Below are 15,842 nucleotides of genomic sequence, written 5' to 3'. Positions count from 1 at the left end.
GTAGCGCTGGCACAGCCCCCGGGGCGGGGCGGGGCGAGAGTCCCAAGCCCGCCCTGCTTGAGGTGGGAGCCCCGGACACATACCGAGCACCCAGGACTCAACCGAGGCCCGCAATTCGGGTTAAGAACAAGATTGCGATTTAAGCGGCGCGTTAGGGTTTCGAACATCAAGATACACGTCGTCCCTCAGAGGGGGTAAGAATCGTAAAGGCAGGTTCGGCGCTACCAAAACTCCACACACAGACTTTGCTCAGCGCACTGCCCCGATTTTATACATAAAGCAGCACCAAAAAAGGGATCAAAGAAGTTTTAATAAGTTACATCGAAGTTACGAGTTGCAGGAGACCCCTCATCTCTGAAAGAGCTCAGGATAGAAATGATACTCTTTTCCACAAAAATCGGATTCAGTAACCGATGTGCAGCAAGCCAGTAATTACACACTCGAGAGACACACTGATTATTTATTTCAGAGTTGCACAAGCCTGGGTGCTCGGTGGGATGCCAGAAATCCAGCACACCAGCTATCAAAACTTGGACATCACTTAGAGCTTGTTGGCTGCTCTCTATTTCATGCATTAAGCCTCCCTTCTTGCTGATTAGGCTTGAAAGTAATACAAAGATCAAATATCAAAGAACATCCTTTCTTAAGACAATTTTACATATTTCACATTTTGCAACGTGGCCTCTGACAGATCTTGATAGAAAGCAATCATACAATTCACATAACTTAGAAGAGAAACTTGAATGTGAGACTGTCAGACTCTTCACTTCAAAAAGGGAGAACTGTTAGAACCAAACAAATAAAGAAGTATTTTCCATCTGGAAAGCAGAAAATTAGTTTTGGCCTTAATCTCACTATAAACACTAAAAAAACCAGCCCTCTCCATCGACATAAACCAGAGCTTCTCAGCCCAGAGGAGTCACTGTTGGATGTTTGGTTTTAAAAAACAAGACTATAAAATAAAACAGTATAAAGTCATAAAAACTTAGAAGATCTATTAGACAATATGGAGAAAAGACAGATTTACACGGCAACCCTGCTTGATACAAACAAAACACAACTCCAGCTCCAGAGCCGTGAAAAGCAGCCCGGTCATTTGGTCCAGCTGACTTTGGGAATGTCGTAATGCTCAGTCAGAGTATCCAAGTGCCTGTTGAAGTCCTGGGGGAGGGAAAGAGAAAGAAAACGGCTGCTGACATGACCAAGTTGAACCACAAGACCCCCCGCGTCCCTGCTTGTGTTTCACAAGGTGAAACAGGTTCCTTCAACCCAACAATAATAAACACGCTGGCCTGAGGAACTCAGGATGGTTTTGCTCACCTCCACTCGCTGCTTGTGGGTTTTCGACGCTTTCTTTAGGATCCGCTCCATTTGCTGCAGGAGACACACAAGGGCCGCTTACTGCCGGCCCTCGCAGCCCCCTCAGCGGCCGCACCCGAGGGCTGGCGGGGGTTTTTAAAGCCTTACCCGCTTCTCCTGCATCTTCTCGTAGGCCACCTGCGCCGGGGTCCGCTTGTCCAGCCCGCGCTTCTTCTCCTCCTCCTGCTTCTTGCTGCTCACGATCTGATCCAGGATCTGGGCCTTGTCTTTCGCCTTCTTCTTCTTCCTGCGGGGAGGGCCCGGTCAGCGCCCAGCCCCGGGCTGTGTGTCTCCTCCTCGCTCACCGTTCTCCCGGTCCCTCCTCACCATCCCCCCTTCTCCCCCGCTGCCCTCGCCCCCCGCCCCACCTCTTGCCGGCCCCCAGGGCCCCCCCGCTGCCCTTCAGCCGCAGGGCACCGCGCTGCACCGCCTCGTACTCCGCCATGGCGGAACGGCCGCGCCGCGCCCCCTGCCGGCAGCGCTGCGACGGCGCGGCCGCGCCGCCCCCGGGCCGGGAACCGCGCTCGAGCCCCGTCCGCCCGCGCCGTCAGGGGAACCGAGCTGAGAATGAGCCCCGTCTGCCCGCTCCGTGAGGGGAACCGAGCTGAGAATGAGCGGCCTTGCACCGCCGTGAAGGGAACCGAGCTGAGAATGAGCCGCCTTGCACCGCCGTGAGGGGAACCGAGCTGAGAATGAGCGGCCTTGCACCGCCGTGAGCAGGACCGGGAACGAGCCCCGTCCGCCCGCTCCGTGAGGGGAAGCGACACTGTGCCCAGTCCGGGGCCATCTCCGTGAGGGGAACCGAAGTGGGACTTGCAAAATGTGGACTACGTCAAGATCATCTTAAATGAGAATGTTTTTTGATGTAAACGCTTTGTACACTTTCAAACCTAGTCAGCAAGAAAGGAGACCTAATGAGTGGAAAGACAGCAGCTAGCAGCCCTTAGTCAAAGACATATGGTAACTAACAAGATTTAGGGGTGCAGTAATAAAAATGTGTATGTATACATTGATAATTTGGCAAAAGATTCAAGATCTTTATATCCAACAGCTGAACTATCTTCATTATAATACTTAAAATCATGTCTATGGGTCAAAAAGACCCTGACCAGATGCAGACCCTTCCCTGAGCATGTGGAGAAGTTAGCTAGGCATTGGCTAACTTGTATGGAAATTACTAAATAATCGAGGGGCTGACCTTGGAAAAAGACTTAACTCTGAACTTCTGTAAATAATGGCATGGAAAGTCCAGTGGGGTGTGTTGGATTTGTGCAAACCCACCAAGCATCCAGACTTGTGCAAATAATCAGTGTCTCTCTCAAGGGTGTAATTATTGGTGTGTTGCACCAATAAATCTGATTTTGTGGACAACAGGACAGAGTCACCCTGGGGAGAACACCTGGAGATCCAGGCTACACCCAGAGAAACCAGCCCTATCCTTCCCCACACTTCTTGTTCCACCCCGAACAGAACCATTCCAGATAGTTTTTTCTATGTGAAGGTGCCCTGATGAGCAAGCCTGCCCTGGGAACAGATCTTCCACCAGCCAGAGGGAACCAGTGACCCAGAAACAGAGACTTTATAGTTCCATGAAAAAGCAGCCTGCCACATGCTGTGCAGCCAGTTCCTCCTTTTTTTGCCTGTTATTTCATCTTTCATACAGCCTGTAGCATCACATTTCTGTTTACATGTATGAACTATACACTCATCTTTTCAGTGTAAAGACCATATCTGTATCAGTATGGATGGATGGCATGCTAACAACCATTAATTAGAAGTAACATACATCAGCAGATGATGCAGAAGAAAAGGAGTGAGCGGACTTTATGGGTACTACCTCCAGTACAAACTACCATTAGCATTAGTGTATTACAACAATGTGCATTAAGGGAAAATACTGGCACAGGCTGCCCAGGACAGTGGTGGTCACCATCCCTGTGAGTGTTCAAAAAATGTGTGGATGTGGCACTTGGGGACATGGTATAATGGTGACCTCGGTAGTGCTGCATTAATGGTTGTACTCCATGATCTAAAAGTGCTCTTCCAACCTTTACAATTCTATGACTCTATAAAAAGTGAGAAGGAGGAGGGGTTACCAAATTTCCATCATTTGCTGTTAAATTTTAAAGATGGAAAATGCTACTAACACTTTTCAGTTAATTCACTGTATCTGAAGGCATGAAAAACCAGGATCCACTGAATCTACCTGCAGCTGAAGGGCACTAATGAGCAGCTATTACTTATTTGGCTAAATCTTGTAACCTGAGTCTTCGTGGTGCACACAGGAGACGGGTGAATGCTGCTGGATAAGAGCCTCAAGCAGCCAGACTAAAGATTTGATGAAATGCTCCTATTATGATACTTTGCAGCCTGTAGCAATTGGTTACCTGATCCTCTGCTGTACCTGAACCTCATTGTTGCAGCTTTTAATAACTGAATATCCAGATGACCTATAAAGGTGCCTTTGAGGAAAGAACTGACAGGAGTCAGTATTCCCAGCTCAACATGGGCAACAAGCAAACCATTTTCACTCAAGAGCAACTGGATGCATATCAGGTATAAAGCAAACTAAAGGGCTGTTTGGACATAACATTGAATAATGGCAAAGGTGTTGTTGGGTTTTTTAAAACAACATCTTTTAAAAATTAATAAGTAGAAGTACTGAATTGCAGCAAAGATTTTAGTAACATAGCTTGATTTCTACATCAAGAGGAAGGGTTATAAAATACTCCTAATTGTATGCCAAAGAGAAATCTTTAATACTTACAGATACACTACAATATAACTCCATTTAAGTCACTGCATGGGAAAAGTTTGGGCCAATGCGTGCTAAAAACTGTCATTACATGTTACACCTTTTCTTACTTCATAGGACTGCACATTCTTCACAAGGAAAGAAATTTTGAGGTGAGTCTTCTGTATGCATGTTGTGAGTAAAGGGCAGAGATCACTGTAAAGTCAGATTACATACGGGGTAAGGTATTTAAAAAATAATTTTCAAATGGATTTACTCAAATTTAGAGTGATACCTTGGGGCAATCTGAGCATTTTTGTTGGCTTTTTTCATTCCCAAACCCTGTCCTAAACTGAGTCAGAATTCTAAATTTTGTATTAATGTACTAGTCCTCTTTATTTATTAGAAATAAATGTAACAAATTACATCTTAGTGGCAGCAACATCCACGTTTCTCTCACATTGTTTTCAGACAGATGCTTCAAAGTATACTGGGGTATATATTTGAATATATAGATATTCAAAGTATATATATTCTCTGGAACACTTCACTGGTTTATGAAAACATTAATGATTTTGTCACGTTTTCTTCATGTGTTTTTGTGAATGATTACACTGCTGCTCCAAGATGCATTTTTCCTGAAGCTTTCATACGCCTCATTGAACTCCCTGTTTAATCTCTGGCCAGAGGGTCTGATAAAGGCAGGATCAGATTCTGCTCAGGTGGGACTGAGAGTCCTCACTGAAAACATGAACTTGTTCTCCTCTCATAAGGGCTTGGCTGCATGTCCCGTGTAAGCCTTTTCACCTGACAGTTCTATAGTGAAACTTTGTATTTTTCACCAGTTACAGTTATGTTGCTTGTTTTAATAATGGTTCTTCCAACAAAAACATACTAACTGTTACTTGGTGACTGATCTCCATCTAGTAATGGATGCAAAGTGTGAAAAATGAGATGGAAAAGCAAAACACATTGTTCTCAGAAGTCTAAAGAGCTCGTTCAGCCAACAAGCCTTTCTTTCTGTCTCAGGCTGTTTTACAGGTACCGAGATCTGGCCCCGCAGCTCGTTCCCCTTGACTACACTGACAAACCAGCCGTGACACTTCCCTACGAGCTCATTGGCAGCATGCCAGAGCTCAAGGTACTGAGCACACGACTCCAGTGACACATTTCAGTTTCATCTACCCTTTTTAAATAATTCATCCAGGACTAATTGCTGGGAGGCTGACATAGAAATAAATTTGGGCTATCGAAGTCAAAACTCTTTCTGGAAGCTTCTAGTAATTCCCAGAAAACACCCTGAAACAGCACAAAGGCTAAACAGGGTGTGGTTGGGTCTGCCTCTGACACAGCATTAGACAAGAACTTAAAAGGCAGAAAGGGGAGAATTTGCCAAAAAGGTGATTCAACAAAAATAATCTTCCTCCACTTGCTTTACCTGCACTGAAATCAGTGCTAGTAAGGATGACCTTCCCTTGCTCCTGTGCTCTGTTTCCCAGGACAACCCATTTCGCCAGCGGATAGCAGAAGTGTTCTCAGAGCACGGAGATGGCAACATGACTTTAGATGACTTTTTGGACATGTTTTCTGTGCTAAGTGAAATGGCTCCCAGAGACTTGAAAGCTTATTATGCTTTTAAAATTTATGGTGAGTGAGACATGCGTAAGAAGTAAATGGGGAAATCCTGCAGCTTCATGTAGAGCTGCAAAATCCTCACTGTCACCATAATGATATCTAGTTACCATTTATTTTAATTGCATTTGAATGTTTGTTCTCCCTCTTCTAAAAACTTCTGGTTTTCTTTATCCTTTTGTCTCTGATTTATTTGGGATTAAGATTTACTACAAAATTTACAACTTGAAATTATCGGCAGTTTTCAAGAGCTGCTAACATTTAAGAAGTATTTCTGTCTGAGGGGCTGCTTGGAAAAGTACAGCACAGGGGATTTGGCTGCCCATGAATCTGTAGGGTGGATTTGGGAGGGGGGAGGGAGGGAAGCACACTGCAGGCTTTTTTCTCCAAGGACAAATGTAAAGATTTTTTTTTTAAGTACCATTTACAGTTACTTTCTTTATGATCAGCTAAAGAAAAACAATGTATCAAACCAACATAATATTGCTGGAATGATTTAATGATGGCTAGGCTATGTTTAGCCATTAAACTACTTACAATTGTTACCCTTCTGTATGAAAAGGAGAAATTAAGATATTTTTATTTTGGAACTTATTTCTTTTACAAGTAGATAGAAGTAACTTCATTTCCGATTTGAGAGTTCTACTGATAAAAATCCATCACAGCCTTGGAACCAAACCCTTCTATTGGGTCTTGGCAAACAACCATGTAAAATGCTGACCTTTGTCACTTTAAATTGTCACCTTTGTCAGATTTCAACAATGATGATTACATATGCAAATCAGATCTAGAGAAAACTGTTAACAAATTAACCCGAAATGAACTGACCCCGGAAGAAGTCAGCCTTGTGTGTGAAAAGGTGATTTACGAGGCCGATGTGGATAATGATGGCAAACTGTCCTTGGAAGACTTTCAGCATATGATCGTACGAGCTCCAGATTTCCTCAGGTAATATTTGCTTTTAATTTCTAACACAAAATTCTCTTAGTTTCTTTGTCAGAAGCCTCTGAAATCTGTGTTTACATCTCTTCCGCCTTTGCAGATCACCACTCTTCCCTGGCAGCTTCTAGTAGTTGCCCACTGCAAACACTGCAAAAATTGTTGCTTGAAAAAGCCTGGAGGCTTCTTGACTTGCTTTTGAACCTCCAAAGTACTTTTTAGATGACAGAAGGTCCTTGTAACTTAAAGAGTTAGTATTAGCACTTAGGCTGCGTTGATAAGTGCATGAGATTTGCTCACTCAATGCTTAACATAGTGTCAAGGTGGTTTCTGATGCACATCTGACACAAAACTGCATTTGAATCTTGCATTTACTTAATGTACCCAGTCTTTGCAAATGCTTTGAAAAATAAAGTTTCCAATTTTTAATAGTCCTAGAATTAACTGTAGTAAACCCTTTGAAGAGAATGATACATAAGTGATCATGACCTTTTTTTAACAGCACCTTTCATATTCGAATCTGAATCTAGTCAAACATGGGGACGGGAGCACTTCTGGGACTTTCAACAACTATTACTTCACCTGAGATTACCAACCATCAGAGCACAAGATGAGAGGGGCAAAGAGGACAGCTTCTGGTAACTGAACCAGTCAGAGAACTGTCTTTCGTTTCTCTCTTTAAAAGGAACAATTCATTAAGCTCTTCATCAGGATTGTAATTTAGAAAAATGTCTACTCCCCACCCTCAGCTAGAGCAAACCTGGCCTGGACAGTCAAAAGAGAAGTATTTTGTTTTAAAGTTCAGATACCACCAGGTAGTGAAGGAACTTGTACCAAGCTACAACCTCTAAAAATTCACCCCAAAAATGCCTGAACAAGTAAAAAAAATCCCTTTAGTTTCAAAACCGTAAGTAACTCCTCTGATTATTTATGGTCTTAATAAATGGTCCAGTGAATCAATTCCTGAAGTGTTCTCCCACAATGCAGATTTACAATTAAAAGTCAGCATAGTTTAGAGACAAAAGAGTCCAGCCCAGGTCCTGTCCCTCTCCTCCATTTTTGGAAATCCCTTATTTTCCACACCCACCAGGCTCCCTATACACAAATGATGAATAGGACTGACAAACTTTTAAGTTTGTAAAATTCTCTTTTCAAAAGAAGTTTATTTATGCAGTGCTCAGGGTCCTGTACAAGAGAGTAAAAACAGACACTGTAATAAACAACAGTTTTGTTTTAATACAAACAAGAAAATCAATGAGAAGTGTTTAAGAAAGCAGTTGTAATGTGGGAAGGGTGGCAGCCAAAAGTGACCATTCAAAAAATACAATTTACAGTTATTTTTACAAATTTTGGGATGCATTAAATTCCCTTCAAAACGAAGTTGTAAGTCCCAACTCACACTGTGTAGAGCAGACGATTCCTGCAGAAAGGCTGGAGAGACTAGTTAACCAGCCAGTTACCTTTATTAACCACAGAAACTCCTGGGATCAGTGAAGGATGGGTCAGGGAATAAGGCAGCCTTGAACACTCAGACTGCAGTTACCAATCACATTCCTTTGAACAGATCTTTAGTTAAGCTAGATACGAAGACACAAGTCAACCATCATTCTTCCCCAAGCCCTACAACTTCTACAAGTACAAAGGAGTCCATCCTCACACAGCTGTTTGTGCATTCTCCCAGCAAGTCCAAGAGAACAAGAAATCATGGCAGTTTTGAGCATAATCGTCGGCCAAACACACCACCACAGTAACCCCTTAGCAACCATCAGGGAGATGATCAGCATCTCACATGAAAGGAGAGACCAAATAATTTTCAGCAGCAGTAAAGAGACTTACAATAATCCATAGGATTTATAAATCTGAGTCTGGAAGTCTGATGTTGGCATAAGGTTCTGATGTCAGGAAACATGAGCTGTGCCTGTCAGCACAGGACACAGACAACACGAGTGTTAAGCAAGTGTTAGAACAGCAGTTCCACCATTTACTGACAGATTGACAGATCTCCACCCCAAGGGGTGACGACTATGCAAAGTACTGCATCCAGCCTCAAAAATAAGGTCAACCACAGAATTCCATGATACTCACTAAAATAAGGAAATTTGAGGACACGCTCAAAAATGGGTTTGTTTCTCTACAAAACAAATGGTAATCAATTACCTGACATTTTAGTGGTATTTAGACACTGAGAATATGTAGTAGGCACAGTCAGTTTTGCAGACCTACTTAAATTCCTCAGTTTTACAGATTTTGGACCCAATTTCAGATTTTTTCCTCCTTAGTTAAAGGAAGCTCAGACACAAGTAGATTGCTGTATGTATTTACGCAGTACCTCTCTGATAATTGCATTTTCCGCTACATTCATACTTAATAAACACAATAATTGAATGATGTGATGGAAACATACTGTACTTCTCCTAGATTTGGTGCCTGTGTTTAGTGACACATAGCTAAAGCCCATGTGCAATGCAGTGTCTTTAACCTTTTCCTCTCTTACACTTGCATTTTAGGTTTCATGTTGCTTACACAGATTTAATGTCTGTGTAGAGCCTTCACACCCAGAAGTACAGTGATGACTGTAGTCACAGTAACTGTACGAGACTTCCTGAAATCAAGCAATAATGTTGTTCGTAAACCCAACCATTTCAAAGGAAATAATGTTATAATTAGGTACATAAACATATGAAACAACCAGCGTAAGCTTAAACAGAAGGTATTCACATACAAAGAATTCTGAATGCAAGAGGAACTTCAGATTTAGAAAATGAGTGAAAAATCACAATACCATCCTTCAAGTTTTACCCACTTGTAAATGAATATTGTTTGCTTTCCTGTCTTGAGATGAGTTATTGATACAGTCCACAGGCAAGAACCAGCATCATGGCAGACCCATGGTTATCATGTTAGATAAACCACCAATTTTTCCAGTCACTCTGAAAAATAAATCTGGCTCAACATCTGGCTGTATAAAGCACAAGACAGATGCAAGACAATCCACAGTTATTACTAAGCCAGAAGCAAACTGTTACACAGATTAGTTATGTAAGAAATTCAGTCTGTCTTACCACCTCCCCAGCTGTGCCTCAATAATTTCTTGAAGCACACACAAACTCTTTAAAAACATCCTTAGCTCAAGACAGAGGTGCTGCTTGTCCAATCTACAGGTCTGTGTTAACTGTACTCTGAAGCACATGCTGTCTAGAAGCCTCCTCAGTAACTTAACATGGTTTTATCCTACAAATACATCTGTGTGTAAATCCACTACAGTGCATGTTCATCAAGTCCTCATGCTAAAAAGCCACAAGTAAACAAAAAAACAAACCATCATAAGGTTCTGTTTACAGGAAAGCTTTAATCAGGACACAGATCATCTGAATGCATCTAAAATGCATTTTTATATACCAGTAACTTACACAGTGAAATCTTTTTCCATTTTAGAACAGGCAGTATTCCTGTTGGGCCCAACTGTGTGCTGCAGATTTACGAAGTTTAATTGTGAATCCAACAGATCTCTTAACTACAGCAACACTTATTAGCGCAACTCTGAGGCCCAGAGTTCAATACCACAAACTTGAAGAAAACAAACCAGTGAGTAAATTCAACAACTTCAAAATCAACTTTAATTTTACCCTTAAGTGCAGTTGTCAATGTAAACAAAGCATGTTTCAGTTCCAGCAAGCTGCAGGACACAGCTGGTGTCTTCACTGGAGTCAGATACAGCATCACTGCAATCCCCTGACAGCAGCCTCGGAAGATGATGCTCTTAGTGGCTCCTTTTGTCAGTCTAATCCAGACTCAGGCTTGCAGCCCCTGACCTGTGAGCAACCACCCACTGAGGAGCTGTACTTGGCTCTTGCATTTCACACATCGGAATGTACTGGACTGGGTTTGTGGGAATGAGTAACACAGACTGTTCTCGTGAGGACTGGATGTGCACTGGCACATGCTGTGAACAGGCTGTTGCTGCCTGACAGCTGTGGGGATCAATATCCAGCAGCAAGGCCAGTCTCAGTCTAAAAGAGTCTCTTTTCAGAAAGTGTTCTGATGTGCAATATTTATTTGCATATGTGAGCAAGTGTGCTTGGGAACACACGACCGGGAGCAGTGCAATACATTTCCTTGTCACGATTTAAAACAACATACCATGTCTTGATAGATCTGGAGTCATTCCCAGCTGGAGAGTCGTAAAGCCACCCATTGCAAGGCGACAGATTTTGTGTAAGTGTCCCTGCCTGACCCTGGTTCTCCAAGAACAGATGACAGATCATCTGTACAAGACTCACTGTAGCCATCAGCTCTTGTTAAACACATCTAAATGTCTGGAGTACTTAATTAAGCACAGTCAAGTCTAACATGGATAAATTCCCAATGGTAAGGACCCATTCTATTTACAGCACACATTATTAAAAAAAAAAAAAAATAGAGATTCCTTTGAGGAGATTTTTTTTAAAACTTCAATTGTACTTGTGGATTGTCTAGAGTAACACAACTGAGTAAAAGACAGGCAGATAAAGGAGTTTCTCTGTAGTAGCAAAGAGGTGGAGCTGCAGAAAGCTCCCTCGTACCTCCCGGGAAGGCATCAGCCTGCACTGCTCACCTCGGTGCATTTCTGGGATGGTCTCATGCCACTGTTCTGTGTGCAGCTACACACTGGGTATGCACGTGTACCATGGATGCACACCTGTACTTCATTAACAGTGGCATTTAAGTTTCTTATTTTGATCATAACTTCATCTTTCTAAACTGGATATGTGACAGATACGAATGAAGACTGAAGTCTGTCAGCAAAGGTGCTGCATCCCAGGTCACATGTGATCTGTTCTCCCTCTGCTAGACAATACACATGCCCAGTGGCAATCTGACAAAAATAAACTTGTTTCATCTCCAAAATTGAAGAGTCAGACAACTACCAAAATAAACCATTTCTTATTCAGATGGTCACAAAGTGACAAGGTATGTCGGGAGCACTAAGTCCACAGACAGAGGAAACCTCACTTAGCACAGGCACAATCCAGCTCAGATTAAGGCCATGTCCCTCACAGAAGAACACATCGGAAAAAGCTGCTTTTCTTTTGCTGGTCTTGTGTGATTTTGACTCCCTGGTTGCTGCCTTGTGGGCTATTGCCTTCCTGAAGACGTAAAGAATATCCAGTTACTTGCTTATACTTAACAGATTCTTCCACCCATACTTCATCTGGTCATTCTGTTGAACCAAGCCTGACATACACAAAACCCTTTCTTAAAATCAGCAAGAAGCTTCACTCATTTACCCGAGTCTTACATCAGCCACAACAAAAGAGTGGAGAAGTGCATCTGCAGCTTCTGGCTTCAACCAGCTTACACTGTGCCTATGCCTCAGCTTCCAGCAACTCAAAGACAGATGAGATTAAAAAATAATAAATTACAGGGCACGTCTGGCTCTTGCTGAAAGGCCTAAGAATTGACAGCAAGACCCAAAATATTCCACTGTATCAGCTCGTGTCTGGTCACATGAAAGTGGAAAGATCAGGAAAAGTAGAAGGAACCTTCATTAACTTCATTTCACATTCCTTAAGGAACAATCCAACATCACTATGTATTTATTTGTTGTAAGAAGACAACCCAATTGTTGCTCAGGATATTCATGCAAAGGTTATCCAAAACCATTAATTCTTTACCTATTCTTAAACAGTTTGAAGTTTCTACCCTGAAGTATGATGTGTGCCTCCTCTCTAATTTATATGATTTTCAGACTGCAAGAGTGAGAAGTATCATTAAACTGCTCTACCCCCCACCTGACTTTTGGTAAAACAAATAATAGGTAATTTGATTTAGAAAACTTCAACCATTGCAGCTAATTCCTGAAATGCAGAGACAGCCAACGTCAGAGCACAGCTTGACGAACTAAAAATACATTTCTAGAACTTTCAGTGATCCTTCATGCAAGAGACCACGATAAATTTTTTATATACTGTGAAACACTTCTTGCAATGTGGCTTTTGGTTTGCTTTTTTCTTTTTCTTTCTCCTATTTAAATTCAGCATGGATGAAATCAAAGTTACTCACCAACTTCTTGTCCATTTTTGCTTTGATATCTCTTGCAAGAGTGAAAAATGCCTGTGACAAGTCAAACAGTTCAGTGTTACAGGGTAAATAAGATGTTTTCTAGCAGTTTTGTTTAGCAATAAGCTGTCTTCCTAAGTTTCTACATACTATACAAGAACATTAAGCTTTCAGTATTTTTTCCTCTGCTCCAGGTTTTAATGCTCCTTCTCTAGCTCCACAACCTTCTTTCTGAGCTCAAAGCCACAACGGCACCCCCAGCCAGGGTCTGTGCAGCAGGAAAGTGCTTAACAACCCATCTGTGGTACCTAACAATAGAATTCTGCATCCCACCAGAATGGGCAACTGTCCACACTGCTGGTTTGCACAAATAGGACAATAAATACAAGAGAAAGGCATCCGTACTTACATTCTCTATGTTTATATTTGCTTTCGCACTGGTCTCCATGAATTTAATCCCAAAACTTGCAGCAAGCTGAACAAAAGCAGACTGTGCATTAGTTGAACAATTGCGGGAACAGCTCCAAACACACCCCTGGGCACAGCCTCTGTCCCTCCTGCCACCAGTCACTGGAGTTGGGGATTTGTTCAGGCAGAACAATTTGCAAAAATTAGGAACTAAATCTCTCTGCAATTGGCATCTCACTGGCTTTGCTCTGCTCTTTTACACTCTGCACACATTTTAACTAGCTCTTTTTTTTTTCCTTTGTTTCTTGCATAGATACCTCATCAGTCTTGTAACAACCACAGTGCAGAAAAAACCTCTGCCTTGACTAAGTAACATCTGACACCAGAAAAGATAATCCCATCCATCTTGTGTCAGTGGCTTTCAGCCAAAAGAGACATCTTCTCCGTGTCCAACTCTAGCATCCTTTCAGAAAAATCCCACTTGTTGCCTTGCATCTGTTAGATGATTGACAGGAATCCTTAACATGGGTTCAGCTTTTGATCCCGGTGGGGAAGAGCATTGCCATGACAGCTTGGGGAATGTTCAGTCATTCCACTCAGGAACACCACTGGGGTACTATGGCAGCGTGCAGACAATGATCAGGGCAGTTTTTAGACTCTGAAAAGCCTAAGTCAAAATACATCAAAGCCACGGCACTTACCTTCTCCCCTTGCTCTCTAGAGACTTGTCTTTTGTCATTTGCATCACATTTGTTCCCCAAGATCATTTTTTCAACATCTGGAGAGGCATGCTGAGACATAGACCAGAGACTCAGGCTTGGCTTTCGTGGATAAACATTATCAGACAAATGAGGCACCCACCCAGTACCCAACACAGAGATGCCAGCCCCGAGAATCTTCACAGATTTCCAGGGTCCCCCAACCCCTCATCCCAGCATGCGACCTTCACCATGGCAGCTCTTGGATCAGTTGTTGGGGAAGGAAACTGTCACATTAGGTACTCTCAAAAGTACAGGGGCTACAGCCCTCACAACAAATCATTATCAGACCAGAAGCTATTACTGATTTCCATCCCACTTATCTTCCAAGTACCCTGCAGCACGTGACAAAATGTAATGCTTCTCAAGCAATTAAGCTTCAATTGCTTTTAGAGGAAGAAAGGGCACCTTTAACAGTCAGCAATAAGTAAAGAGAGAAATTACCTCTTCAATATTCCTCACCCAGTTCCGAATATTTTCAAAAGACTTTTCATTGGTGATGTCATACACTAACATAATGCCCTAAAAGTAAAGAAAGATTGTTTCAGCAGGAGTTAAAGGTTTATCCATAGCAGAGAGGAGCAACTCAACGGTGGCTATTTTTAACAACTGGTTCACAGTTAATGGCAGTGAGATAAGGTGTGCAGGACATGTATTTATAGAGCAGAACACGGAGGAAGGTGCCTTTCCAAAGTCCCGTATCACCGCAGCACAGCTCCAGCACCCCCTGGAGCAGGAGCACAGCTGCGAGTGCCCAGCCCGGCAGAGCACCACACTGGGAGAGGGCCAGTTGTGAGTGTCCCACGTCAGACCCAGCTGACCTGACCCATCCAGTTGGGTTTATCACAATCCATATCACAGAATCACCCATTTGCTCCTACCATGGCTCCCCTGTAGTAGGCGGTTGTGATGGTCCGGAATCGCTCCTGCCCAGCCGTGTCCCTGGAACAGACAGAACACGGGGCTCACGCAAACCATCACCACCATTAGCTCAGGTTAGTACTACCAAAAGCTTTAAATAAATTTGAACCAGTCTTCAGAGCACTAGAACTACCTTTCAGGTTCTAAGATACCATAAACTACTGAACAGCACAACTGCATAGAAACTTAACGCATCCCCACGCACACCACACAGCCCCAGTTATCAAACACCCACTTCAGCAGAGAAGCCTTACCAGATCTGCAGTTTGATTCTCTTGCCATCGAGCTCTATCGTTCTAATTTTAAAGTCAATACCTGAAAGAAGAAGCAATTACTTTACTCAGAGGGCCTGCCGAGAGGCCAAATCTAACGACATTCCCTTCCATTACGGTGCTCACTTTCACGTCCTCAGTGCTTCTTCGCCGCTGCTCCCCAGCGCAGGCTGGTCCCCAGGGGCTGAGGAGCCGGACGGAGCAGCCCCTCACGGCCCCCGGACGGAGCCCCCCGCGATGCCAGCGAACCCGCCCCGCCGGTCCCGCGGCCCGAGCCCGGAGCCGCGGCGGCCGCAGCCAAACCCTCAAACGGGACGAGCCGCGGCCGCCGCCCCGGCGGGACCCCCGGGCGGGCCGGTGCGTAGCGCAGCGAGGCGCGGCCCCAGCAGATGCTCACCGATGGTGGAAATGAACGTGGCGTTGAAGGCGTCCTCGGAGAAGCGGAACAGGGCGCAGGTCTTGCCTACGCCCGAGTCGCCGATCAGCAGCAGCTTGAACAGGTAGTCGTAGGTCTTCGCCATGTTTGTGGGCAGCGGCCCCGCCCACCGCACGCCCATTGGCGAGCCCGGCGGAAGGCGCAGGGAGCCCGCACGCCATTGGCGGGCGGCCTGGACTCGGATGTACGCGGCGCTGCGATTGGCTGCTGGCCGGTATCGTCACTTCCTGCCGCGGACAGACGGGGCCGGGCGGCGGCATAGTGACGTCACTCCTATAACCGCCCGCGCCGTGACGTCACGTCCCCCGAGCAGGAGCCGAACAAAAAGCCGCGAGGAGGCCTCA

At 44.0% G+C, this 15,842-nt stretch overlaps 3 protein-coding genes across 4 annotated transcripts; 1 reads left to right on the top strand and 2 right to left on the bottom strand.

The window, feature by feature from the left end:
• Window positions 1–291: 291 nt before the first annotated feature.
• FAM32A (family with sequence similarity 32 member A) lies at window positions 292–1,839 on the bottom strand. Its single transcript, XM_039566224.1, has 4 exons — window positions 1,728–1,839; window positions 1,468–1,606; window positions 1,321–1,374; window positions 292–1,161 (listed from the first exon to the last, which is right to left on the bottom strand). Exons 1-4 carry the CDS (start codon window positions 1,802–1,804, stop codon window positions 1,093–1,095), a joined length of 339 nt encoding a protein of 112 aa, XP_039422158.1. The 5' UTR covers window positions 1,805–1,839; the 3' UTR covers window positions 292–1,092.
• Window positions 1,840–1,879: 40 nt separating this feature from the next.
• CIB3 (calcium and integrin binding family member 3) lies at window positions 1,880–7,723 on the top strand. Its single transcript, XM_010412185.4, has 6 exons — window positions 1,880–3,915; window positions 4,232–4,266; window positions 5,123–5,234; window positions 5,593–5,740; window positions 6,478–6,673; window positions 7,167–7,723. The coding sequence occupies exons 1-6, from the start codon at window positions 3,805–3,807 to the stop codon at window positions 7,186–7,188; spliced, it is 624 nt and encodes a 207-aa protein (XP_010410487.2). The 5' UTR covers window positions 1,880–3,804; the 3' UTR covers window positions 7,189–7,723.
• An 84-nt stretch (window positions 7,724–7,807) lies between these two features.
• Window positions 7,808–15,755, bottom strand: RAB8A (RAB8A, member RAS oncogene family). 2 transcript variants are annotated; one of them, XM_039566087.1, is made up of 8 exons: window positions 15,460–15,755; window positions 15,045–15,105; window positions 14,751–14,811; window positions 14,314–14,391; window positions 13,813–13,902; window positions 13,113–13,178; window positions 12,707–12,757; window positions 7,808–8,582 (listed from the first exon to the last, which is right to left on the bottom strand). In XM_039566087.1, exons 1-8 carry the CDS (start codon window positions 15,617–15,619, stop codon window positions 8,478–8,480), a joined length of 672 nt encoding a protein of 223 aa, XP_039422021.1. In that variant the 5' UTR covers window positions 15,620–15,755; the 3' UTR covers window positions 7,808–8,477. The 2 variants fall into 2 exon arrangements, with proteins under 2 accessions (XP_039422021.1, XP_039422020.1); XM_039566086.1 differs by having other exon boundaries at window positions 7,883–11,790.
• Between the last annotated feature and the right edge of the window lie 87 nt (window positions 15,756–15,842).

This window comes from Corvus cornix, chromosome 28 (assembly GCF_000738735.6).
Source record: "Corvus cornix cornix isolate S_Up_H32 chromosome 28, ASM73873v5, whole genome shotgun sequence".
Taxonomy (NCBI): Eukaryota; Metazoa; Chordata; class Aves; order Passeriformes; family Corvidae; genus Corvus; species Corvus cornix.
Note: the sequence above shows the minus strand (reverse complement) of the source record. Positions and strands in the feature narration are given on the sequence as shown.